We start from the raw sequence: 12,491 nt of genomic DNA, 5'->3' as shown, positions 1-12,491 counted from the left end.
AATCAAAACACCCTGAGTAAAGCAGTCATTGATGACAGAAGCTATGGAGCCCAAGATTCATGGAGCCCAATCTTTTATTCTTCACGGGGTGATGTATTACAGTCTAATGGCAAACTGTTAAGTTCACTAGCTGAACCACATGATCTGGTAGGACTGAAGTTCACCTTGAGTAAGGAGCCAATGCAGGTAATAATCCTGGCTGCAGCTAACTCACTTTAAGAGGAGATGCAGATGAGCCAGAAATAGCTGAGCTCAATCAGCTTACCTCCAGACAAACATCCTCGAGTGGATAGGAAACAGCAGTGTAATGCTAAATTTGCCTCTGGGGCCAAAGGAAGGAGGAACATCCTGGCCATCTCATCCAAAATATCAGAAGTTCCACAGTAAAAATGAATCCCATTTGCAAGGGGAAGTGAGTGCAGAGAACCCACCTATAAGTCTTCAGAACTAATTCTATGGAGAAAGAGTAGAGGCTGTGCAAATAAGGGAAGAATGATGTTTTAATCAAGACAAAAGCAGTAGCAAAGCTGTACAGTGCAAAGGACACAGATGCTTTTTTTTTTTTTTTTTTTTTTAAAGATTTTATTTATTTGAGAGAGCGAGCGAGTGTGGGGAGGAGCAAAGGAAGGGACAAGCAGACTCCATGTTGGGTGTGGAGCTGGACACAAGCCTGATCTCATGATGCTGAGATCATGACAAAGGCCGAAATCAAGAGTCAGTCATTTAACCAACTGAGCCACCCAGGCACCCCACATCTGCTATTACTACATACAGCAAGACTGAAGTAAATACATTGTGTCTCAATGGAAAGCAAGCCGAAGTAAATTTTTGGGCTTCCTTTTCAATAACTGAGAGTAGATTATTTCTTGGAAGCCTTGGAAAGCTTCATCTCTAATATCATTCAACCAAAAGGAAAAGCCAGATTTTCCACATGCAGGTTTACAAATCCCGGCCTTGAGAAAGGGGTTTTAATTATCAGTGTAGCTAAAATAGCAATCTTCCTCAGGACCCAACAGACCTTAAGCTGGGTAACAGCCCATTAATAGACCAGTTCTGGGTATTTCTAACATTCTGGAATAATATCAGACAGACCCAGGGAGCATATTTATAGTCCAGAAGTAAAAGGGAGTGTGAGGTGGACAGGGGGACAAGTGTGAGTCATGCCTTATTCTGTCCTACTGGAAGCTCTCACAGAGCCTTCTCTCTGACTAAAGCACTGACTAAGGCCTGGCAGCTGACAGTTTACAGATGCAGAACAAGCCCCTCAGGAGGTGACTGTGCTTGACAACATAATTAATTCCAAAGTGCCAGGCACACAGACCATATAATATGGAACTAATGTTTGGAATAACTGACCCTGCCTTTCTCTTCTGGGTCCTTCTCTTGCTCCTTTGGACCCTCTCTTAAGGATTCTTCCATAACTACCCATTTCGATAAAAATGTCTTAGATTTGAAAAGAACATGCAAGGGAAAGAATACCATATTGGGCTTTAGGAGACCAAATGAGGTTCTAATCCCCTTCATGTCACAGATCTGCTGTGTTATAGGGACATTTCAATCTCTTTGGGCCATGATGCAGGAAAAAGGCAGGGGTAAGAATGGGATGACAGAATCTGAAGGCTCATGTTTCTTCAGGAGGCAGACTCCTGACTCTCTTAAGTGACCTCCTTCCTTGCCCTCCTGGCATGCCTCCACTGTGCTGACCTGAGAACCTGAATGTTTCATCCAGACCACAGAAGCAGGTCCTCATCCTTTTACTCCAACTGAGCCCCCATTTTGCCCCCACTCCCTTTCTCTCCTTGCTGCCCAGACCCCTAGCGATTTCCTTTTCTTCTTCAGGAATCTAGCTGCCACCCTCCTCATTACCACTGGCAGCTTCTCCCACAGCCTCCGGGAGGATCTGTAACCATGATGCCAAGCAGCACAGCTCCTACTCCACCCTGACTTCCCTCCTACTATGACTCTCCTATCGCTTGCTAGTCCTAGCCCAAAGCCATTACCTCTGACAGAAAAAGAGATTCCCACTGCCCAAGGAAAGAGGAAGAAATGAAAGAAAAGAGAATAGTTCCTGTACCTATTGCTAGGGTTTTTATTGTGAAGAATGCGGTTTCTAGGATATAGCAGGAGCTCAAAAATGTGTTCTGGTGAATAAAACTGTGATCCCTAATCAAATCTCTTAAAGCTATTCCCAGAGTTACATTACTATATACAGGGCAGCTCTGTATGTCATGTGCATATGATGGACTAAATAGCTTTTCTGCAGGCTGGCCTGGAAACCTCCCCTTACAGGAGGCATTGTTTCTATGGGAAACTGCAGTCTGAGTGGCAAACAATTGACTTACTAATGACCATTAGAAACTACCTTCCTTCCTTTTAAAATGGCTTTTAAAACCGGGAAATTAAAAAATGTGGTAGGCAAAGAGAAATCAAAGAGCACCCATCTCTGGCTATAACAATTCTATGTGCATACATTATCATAGAGAGACACACGTATGAGTAACACACATGTAGATATGTAAGGAGTAAGTTGGTAAAAGTACACGATATAATTGGACACACACACACATCCCACTCTTACCTTCATTAACAGCATGGGTTCAGCCTCCATGGACTAGTCCCAAAAGCATACATACTCTGTGAGAAGGGGGTTTCAGTGATCATAAGAAATACAAAGGATATGTAGACACCACAGGGTAACACAAAAGAATCAAGAACAAGAATTTGGGGGACACCTGGCTGGCTCAGTTGGTGGAACATGTGACTCTTGATTTTGAGGCTGAGTCTGAGCCCTACATTAGATATGGAGATTACTCAACAAAAATAAAATAAATAAAAAAAAAAAAGAGAGAGAGCAAGAATTTGAAAAAGAAGATACATTTAAGAGCTTAATATGGACAGGATATCCCTCCAAAACATCTGAACAAGATCCCCCTTAGGCAATAAATACATGGAAGTTCCCACTCACTGCATGAAAGGTCAGTAACAAATGCCCTGCTTTAGAGAGGGTATTTCATGGTGCTCTGAGTCAGGGAAAGAGAGAGAGGCAGGAATCAGTAAGGCATGTGTAGGCGGCAAGCAACTGGGGACCTGAGTGGAAAAGCCAGAGAGCCTGTGGCTGACATTTATGAAAGGGCTCTGTCTGCTGAGCTGAAGTGCACAAGTCTGATAGGTCAAGTCACAGGGTACCAAGGGTTCTGAAACAGGGAGGTGAGATGAACAATACAAGTGGCAAGGTGGGGTGTGGGGGGCAGTGTCTGACAGGGCATTCTGCACAGAAGTCATCACTGACCTGATGGGTACCAAATACCAGGCATGTCAATATAATCTTCATACTGAAATTCAAAACAAAGAAGGATGCCTCAAAATGGCATCCCTGTGCTTCTGTCCGGGCTGACTCACCTCATAGAAGAGTCCCTCCGGGAACTGCTGGAAGCACTGAGCACACACGAAGCACTGCTCGTGGTACAGCTCCCCGTTACTGTTCACGATCTTCTCGGCAGGTGCAAACCCCCCCCTGCAGCGCTCACAGGTGGCGTTGGCCAGGGCATTGGCCATGTTGCTGTAACACACAAAGGACAGGAGGTCTTTAAGTCTTAGACTCTCAAGTCCTTAGACTTGAGACCAAATGACACGAAGAACTGAGAAGAAAGTTCTGTCTGATCACAAAACCATCCTGTAGCCCTAAAGCCCAATTTCTTGTGTCTTAAGAACTCAAATTGCTCCCATCTCTTTGCCCCTCCATCTAGGTGCTGAAAGGGCCTCCTGCTTGGAATATGTTTTTCTTTAACATTTCTGACATTCCTCTTGCTAAATATAAGTGAGTGCCTACTACCTGTGAGGAACAAGGGATAGAGACAGAATTCAAGAGCTGCCCTCAAGGAGATTGAGGTTACAGCTTAATAAGTAGCCTAATTAAAATACCCACAGGTCACCATCTCAAAGCCAATTTCTCTTCCATCTGAGAACAGAATCTCTAACCTGCATGTCAGCTGAACACCATGTCCTGACACAGGTTATCCCTTTGGTTAGACCCTGCTGAAAGCAACTGCTGCAAGTAGCTCTTAAAACCACCAGAATGCCTTAGTCTTGTAATCTCATTAGTAAGAACAAGTATTGAGCACTAACATTATAAGCTGTATCTTAGTCACAGGGTTGTACACTGTGAAAATCACTTATAGACATGACACGGGGAGGTTCAGGGAATTGGAGTAATAACCCCAATGTCACAAAGCTCAGTAGTTAAAGGAAGACATGGGACCAGAATCCAGAGTCTCTGTTCATAAAATCACAACCAGATTGTAGTATCCATTTTAAACACCTGAGAAGATCGATAAGGACACCATCACACTTTGCACATTGGGCATTTAAATGACCCCGATGAACCCAGTGACCTGGTCTCTTCCTTGCAGTCTTTCCACTATTATCTTGAAACATAAAGGAGACAGTAAATGGACCGATACCCTAATTAACCACTGTGTAGTTTGGAAGAAGAAAAGCATGTACTCAGATAATTATTTAGCTCTAACAAGCCTTGGTTTCACATAAAGAACTGCTTTGTTCTAAAAGGCCTTGAAGTGGGGAAGGTCCTCTACCCATAGCAGTCATTGGCCAAGCTGTCCTTCACAAATTGGCAAGTTTATTTTCAGACGTGCACTCAGAGCACAAGCTCTACCTGTGTGTCTAGTTGCCTGGTGCGGCCTGTAACCACCCAGATACTGAGTCAATCCACCTCCTAAAGTTACTGCCAATATTCTCTAGAATCAACCACTCTGTGAGGCAGGTGAGGAGTCTTCATTTTACAGCCAGATTAACTGCCGTGTCCCCAGCCAGTTTCTAAGTTTCCCTGTTTCCTTAGCAAAAAGGGCTCACACATACCTCATCTCAACTCCATCCCGCCCCAATGGAAGAATTTTGCCTTCTTGCCCTAAATGTTTCAAAGAACAGTATTCCTATTTTGTAGCCTTACCATAACTAACCTCATGTAGACGTACCACGTTCATACCACATATCATAACTCTACTAACCAGGCTTAAATACGGAATTAAAACATCACAAAAAAGGGGGAGGGGTAGGAAGAGAAGCAGCCTCATTGCTTGGCAAAACTGGCCTAAGTCTTATTAAATTTTCTACTTTGTCATTTCAAAATTACTGTGGGTTATGGAGAAAAATGCATCACATTCCCTTCTTCATTTGGGTTTGCCATAAGCCAAATGAACTGTAGCAGTTTTAGCAAAGCTCTTGGAAAGGTTTGGAAAGGTCTTTCTCCTGACCAAAATCCACAGTTGTCTCTAGATAAAGTATAGTAAACCTGCCCCAGTAATTCCTAATATTGTTTTGAAGATAAAATAAGTATATAACTTTGGAAACCAGAAGATGCTACTCAAATATAAAGCATTATTATTAATTCTGAACCCTCTCAAAAGATTCAGCAGAACCTTATAATTTTAACAGAACTCCCAAAGAACAGGAAGAGAAGAATATTCTGGAATGTCTTGATCCATTATCTAGATCAGTGGGTTCTCCAAGTATAAAGGCCACCGTAACTCTTTTAGGGGTTCAAAAGATCTTTCCTTTCATCTTTGTAGAGGCATATTTTCATTATACACATTATCTAAAGCAACATATTACACTAGGATAAATGCAAAAGCAGAAATGAGAAACTGTCTTATTTAGACAGACATAAATGAGATTTGCAAAAATGTAATTCAATGCCACTTTACCCACCAAGCTTCTGTCATTTTGGAAATAACAATAAACTTATTACATGTTAATAAGTATTAATATTAATGGCTTTTTATGAAAAATAACTAAGTTTATTGTTATTTAAATTAATACACATTTAATTTTGCTCTCAGTTTTTGTTTTCTAAAACAGTAAATACTGATAATCAAAAGCTCTTTGAGGACCTCAGTAATTTTTAAGAGTGTAAAGTGGTCCTAAAATCAGAGCATTTATCACCTGTTTCCTACTCGTTATACTAAACACTGGTTATATTCAAATCTAAATATTCAAATAGTTAGAAAATAGGTAGACACATTATAAAAACAAACATGTAGTTTCCCACAAATAGGAAAAATAAACCAGCTTTAGAAATAATGCATTATGTATTTTTGAAGAAGTATTCCTTTTAATAACAAGCAGGATAAGAAAAGAAATTACATTAGGGAAAAGTTTCAGGAAAGAGCCCCTAATAATCTCACCAACCTACTGAGCTGTTTACATTTCCTTTTCCTCTCTTGTCTTTGACCCTCTGGCACTGTGAGTTTTTTCAATGGACTATTTTTTAGAGTAGGTTCAGGTTCACAGTGAAACAGAGGAAGGCGCAGAGTTCCCCTTCACCCCTACATGCCAGTCTCCCCCTCCACCCCCGCTACCATCATCCTCCACCAGAGAGGTACTTGGTTACGATTTAAGAACCTACTGTGACCTGCGTTTTTTTTTTTTTTTCAGTTGTTTTTTATATTTAACACTACCTATGATAGAAATTACATTTTAAAAGTCATATATGATAGTTATAACTGTCACCCAGCTAGTTAAAATTAGTTGGCTAATTTTTCAAAAAAGGATTTTTGCTAAGAAGTGGTGTTGATGACAAAGCATACATATGTTGGGAAATATGTATGTAAAAGCCTTTAGTACAGCATCTTCACATTTGGCTAGTTATAACTAATTTACCTGATCCTCTTCCACAAATCAACTGCACACAGAAAACTTGGTATCATTGAGCTTTTTGTTTTTCAAGTGCTTCATTGGTCAAAGTCTGTGAAACAAACTTTTTGGCATGAAATGAAAACATGTGTAAATCCAAAAAGCATCTTGAGAGTCCACAAAGCACTCTGGTTACAATATAATTTTAATTACCCAATTACACATAAACAGAACTTTTTATAAGTTGTGAAAACAAATGACATCTGTTATAATACCACACAGAGTGGATTAATGGAAATAGAGAATCAGGTCAGTTATATTCTCCTTAACTTTTTTTTTTTTTAAAAGATTTTATTTATTTATTTGACAGAGAGAGAGCACAAGTAGACAGAGAGACAGGCAGAGAGAGAGAGAGAGAGGAAAGCAGGCTCTCCACTCAGCAGAGAGCCTGATGCGGAACTCGATCCCAGGACCCTGAGATCATGACCTGAGCTGAAGGCAGCGGCTTAACCTACTGAGCCACCCAGGCACCCCTCTCCTTAACTCTTAACTGACAAACTGAGCTCTAGAAAGCACTCCCCAAAGCAGTGACACAGTCTTTGCAGAAGCAACCTTCCCAGTAGACTGTAATAATTCCAAGCTTATAACTTTGCAGGAGGTCAACAATCTTACATGAGTTAGTCTAAACACTACTCTGTACTACTTTTTTTAGTTGTTTGCTAAAACCCATTTAATAACATGAATTAGACATTTTAGAGTTAGTGGCATATATATGTATATATAAATACATGTATATTTGCTAGTTACACAGCATTCTTATTTCTTATTTATTCATTCAGTCCCCTCAAGACAGTATTAAGGAACCCAGTCAGCCTACGTCAAACTGCTGACTGTTAAACCTAACAGAAATGTTTATCTTTATCAATAGTCTGTAATTCAGTTTTTACTGCTCCTTCAACTGACCCCTCATCTGTGGGAAGTTTAGAGCATACAACTTTTCTATTATAAATCCTCACAGCAAAAACTCTAAACCTCCCTTTTGGACTACGTAGAAATATACTATTACCAAGAACTTACTGAACACAAATACATTACTACTATTACTTTAAAGGTAGCATTTTCTTTCACTTCTGCATTTCATCTTATATATTCCTGCCTGCTGGAATATGCCCCCCCACCCCAATCACCCTGGAATGCCCCTCCTTAAAGTTGAGAAAATAAAACCATCAATGGGCAATGAACTCAAAGCCCAAGAAGCCTAGATCTGGAAAACAGGAGCGCTTCTTCCAGAAGAGGAGACACTTACAATTTCGCATAAAAGTCACAAAACTCCTTGTAGATCTTTACGTCACTGTGCCTGCGCTGCAGTTTGGACACAGCCCTCTCGTCTTCATTGCCATTAGCCTGGTGGACACTGTTAAGGGCTGCCTGAGGGATTTCTTCATTTTCTGGGATAATATGGGGGCGCGCCCTACCCGGGAATGCCATCCGCGGGTGCTTGATAGCTCTGAGCCCAGGGCAGAGAGTAGCAGGACAGGGGACGGAGAAACAATATCCAGGCCTCCCCCGCTTCCCTGCCAGGGTCACTCCCACTATTCCCACACACGTCAGCCCTGCGTTTGCCAGAGTGGCTCCTGGCCCTTCATGTTAAGAGCTCTAGCAGCAAAGCAGTCACGTCGTGTGCCAGTCCTGATTTATGGAGGCATTTCTGGGAGCTCTAGAAAACACTCCCCAAAGCAGTGACACAGTCTTTGCAGAAGCAACCTTCTCAGTCGACTGTCTGTAAACATTGCCACAGGAATAGGGGTCTGCTTGGCAGAGTCCAAGAGAAACAAACATCCACATGCCCTGGGGAATCTGTCACCAAGCGTCATCCACAAGAGCCCTGTGCTTCTTGTAAAGCACCCCCAGATATTCTTTTTCTAACAAGCTCCCTGCTGAGGCCAATGCAGCCAGCACACTCTGGGGGATATCCTAATGCCCAGGGCATGCTTGCCAGCTATGCCCATAGCTGCCTTCCCCCAAGGGTCTGGGAGTCCCTGAGATCTGGAGCTACTTTTGACTTTTATTGATCCTAGCAGCTGGCACATAGCAAGAGTTGGATGATGTGTTCAACGAATGGATACAAGAGGAAATAGGAAAGAGTTGGAGTCCAGTTATAAACCCCCAGCTAATGGTGGTCTTTATTATGGCTAAGGATGCCACTGGCATTCCTGCTGTGGTCAGTCCACACTGTTGTCATCTTGTAGCAGTGCCACAGATGAAGACGGTAATGATGATGAAGGCCACAGGCAATACAGGGGCTGAGAATCTTTCTCCAAAAACAAGTCAGAGGGATATAAGGTGTAGCACAGGGAACACAGGCAATGGTATTATAATAGCATGGTATGGTGACAGATGGTAGCCATGTTTGTAGTGAGCATATAGCATAGATCATAGAGTTGTCAAATCACTACGTTGTGTACCTGAAACTAATGTAACAGTGTCAACTACACTTTAATCAAACACACACACATACACACAAAACACACCCGAAACACTTAAAAAGCAAACACTGTAGAACTTTGTGGATAAAATATAAGAGAGTAGTTTGAAGATTTATTCATTTTAAAGAGAGCGAGCGAGAGATTGGGCATGGATGTGCACATGGGGGTAGGGGCTGACGGGCAACCCACAGATTGCAACCTGTAATCATTTTTGATCTATGGAATTGTAATTTAGAGACTGTTACTGCTATGGACCGAATGTCTATGTCCCTCCAAAATTCCCATGTCTGAAAGCCTAATCCCAAAAGTGATGGTATTAGGACGTGGGACTTTGGGGAAGTAATTAAGGTTGGATTAGATCATGAGAGTGGGATTATAATCCCCTCACTATGGGATTAACATCCTTATAAGAAGAGGAAGACACACAGATCATTCTGTCAGTCATGTGAGGTTATAGCCAAAGGGAGCTGTCTGCAAGTCAAAATGTGGATCCTTACCAGACACTGGATCTGCTGTACCTTGATCCTGAACTGCCTAGCCTCCAGAGCCTTTAGAAATAACTATTTGTTGGGGTGCCTGGGTGGCTCAGTGGGTTAAGCTGCTGCCTTTGGCTTGGGTCATGATCTCAGGGTCCTGGGATCAAGTCCCGCATCTGGCTCTCTGCTCAGCAGGGAGCCTGCTTCCTCCTCTCTCTCTCTCTGCCTGCCTCTCTGCCTACTTGTGATCTCTCTCTGTCAAATAAATAAATAAAATCTTTAAAAATAAAAAAAAAAAGAAATAACTATTTGTTTAAGCCATAGAGTCTATGGTATTTTTGTCACAGCAGTCCAAACTGACTAAGCCAGCTACATGGAATCTTATAGCATGTGATCTTTTTTAATTTATTTGTTATTACTTGGACAGAGAGCGAGTGAGGCAGAGAGCACAAGCGGAGGGAAAGGGACAAGCTTGCTCTGCACTGAGCAGGGCCCTGGGATCATGACCTGAGCTGAAGGCAGACGCTTATCCATCTGAGCCACCCAGGCACCCCATATGTGATCTTCTAAAGGCTGGCTTTTGGTATGCAGCATAATGCCCTCAAAATCCATCCAAATTGTTAATATATATCAACAGTGTATTCCTTTTTTATTGCTGAATAATATTCCATGGTACGGACATACCATGGTTTGTTTGACCATTTACCCACTGAAAGTCATTTAAGTAGTTTCTAGTTTGGGGCCCTTGTGAATAAAGCTGTGTATCAGTTCCTATGTAAATGTAAGTTTTCTTATCTCTGAGATAAATGTCCAAGAGTGAAATATCTGAGTTATATGATAAATACACGTGTAGTTTATTTAAGAAACTGCCAAACGATATTCTTAGAGTGGTTATAGCATTTTACATTGCCACCAGCAATGTATGAGAGATAGTTTCTTCACATCTTCACCAGCATTTGGTGCTACCATTATCTTTAATTTTAGCTGTTCCAATAGGTGTGTAGTCACATCTTTTGTATATGTATATACATATTGTATGTATATGTATTAAGTTTATGTTTATGTATATGTATTAAGCTTATGTATATGCAGACAAATACAAAAAATAAGTCAGAAACTTCAGTCTACCAGATAACTGTATTGACTAGAAGAGAAAAGGTAATACATGTATTTGGGAAAGAATTCAAACACTACAGAAAGATATATAAAATGAAAAATAAAGTCTCTTAATAATTTATCTGCACCTTCAACTAAGTCATTTCTATGGTATTCTTCTGCTAGATCAGATTAGTGCTGGAAATTTAGTAAAAATTCCCTTATCTCTTCAAATACGCTATTAAAAAAAATGCTGTGTTAAGGTGAAGCAGGGAGGAGACCTTCCATTTTTTCTGGTTTCCTCTACTTCCAGTTGGGACTATTTTAATGTGTGCTTGGCACACAGTAAGGCCAAATAGAATTCTTCAGTAGAAATCACATCAGTAGGAGTTAGTTTTATGATCACAGTTACCATATATGATGCTAATATATATATATATATATATATTTTATTAAAAAGATTTTATTTATTTGACAGAGAGAAATCACAAGTAGATGGAGAGGCAGGCAGAGAGAGAGAGAGAGGGAAGCAGGCTCCCTGCTGAGCAGAGAGCCCGATGCGGGACTCGATCCCAGGACCCTGAGATCACGACCTGAGCTGAAGGCAGTGGCTTAACCCACTGAGCCACCCAGGCGCCCCATGATGCTAATATTTTTAAACTATTTAATCAATCAGCATGACTATATGGATGTTGAGACAGATTCATGGCTCTCTTTGTTTAGAGTTTTGCCAGATCTCATTCTTTTTTTCTTTCTCTTTTATAACCAAGGAACGTCATAATTGGCAGCTGAGGAGGAGAAGGGAGGCTAAGGTTCTAAAGAAAGAAAAGATGGGTGGGATAGAGCCCAAACTTCTATCCCACATCTCCTTCCTATGAGGTCCCCCCTTCCTCCCAGGAGCAATAGACCCTGGCCAGTTGACTCTTGCAGAGAAATTTCCTGAACCTTACATGCTCTGAACCCTATGCTGAATCAACAAAGGAACTCACACAGTGAGAGTTAGGGCCAACTAGGAAGGCTTAGCCCTTGCAATTGTGAATGAACACTGGTACTTAGGAGCTAGTAGCAATGGACTGCCTTTCCTTGAACAGCTTTTCCACTAAGGTCTGTAGCTTCTTCTTCTTCTTCTTTTTTTTTTTTTAAGATTTTATTTATTTGACACAGAGTGATTACAAGTAGAGAGAGAGAGAGAGGAAGGAGCAGGCTCCCTGCCTAGCAAAGAGCCCGATGCGGGACTCAATCCCAGGACCCCGAGATCATGACCTGAGCTGAAGGCAGAGGCTTAACCCACTGAGCCACCCAGGCAGCCCAGGTCTGTAGCTTCTTAAAAAGTAACTGCTCCCATTAGGGGCACGTGGGTGGCTCAGAAGGTTGTGTATGACTCTGATCTCAGCTCAGGTCTTGATCTCAGCATTGTGAGTTCAAGCCCCACATTGGGCTCCACACTGGGTATGGAGCCTGCTTTCTCTTTCTTTCTTTCTTTCTTTCTTTCTTTCTTTCTTTCTTTATTTATTTATTTATTTATTTATTTATGTGTCTTTCTCTGTAAGGTTTATTAGGATCATGCCCTCGAGGTCCATCCATGTTTTTTTTAAAATTTTTATTTATTAATTCCTTTTCAGTGCTCCAGAATTCATTGTTTATGCACCACACCCAGTGCTCCATGCAGCAAGTGTCCTCCATAATACCCACCACTAGGCTGACCCAACCTCCCACCCCTGCCCCTCCAAACCTGTCAGATTGTTTTTCAGAGTCCACAGTCTCTCATGGTTCACCTCCCCTTCCA

At 41.6% G+C, this 12,491-nt stretch overlaps 1 protein-coding gene across 7 annotated transcripts in view; it reads right to left on the bottom strand.

Annotated features, from left to right (window-relative positions):
- LIMS1 (LIM zinc finger domain containing 1) overlaps nucleotides 1-12,491 on the bottom strand; it is a 143,812-nt gene that overhangs the window by 21,206 nt on the left and 110,115 nt on the right. For 6 of the 7 annotated variants that reach the window (XM_082744255.1, XM_082744257.1, XM_082744256.1 and 3 more), the window contains one exon: nucleotides 3,400-3,559. In XM_082744255.1, coding sequence (XP_082600381.1) covers nucleotides 3,400-3,559 — 160 coding nt within the window. Of the gene's footprint in view, nucleotides 1-3,399; nucleotides 3,560-7,954; nucleotides 8,198-12,491 lie in introns of those variants that run through there. The other variant, XM_082744252.1, reaches the window with a different exon arrangement.

The sequence above is a fragment of the Mustela nivalis genome (genome assembly GCF_964662115.1).
Source record: "Mustela nivalis genome assembly, chromosome: 8".
NCBI classification, from domain to species: domain Eukaryota; kingdom Metazoa; phylum Chordata; class Mammalia; order Carnivora; family Mustelidae; genus Mustela; species Mustela nivalis.
The sequence above is the reverse complement of the archived record's forward strand: the minus strand, read 5'-3'. Positions and strand labels throughout refer to the sequence as shown.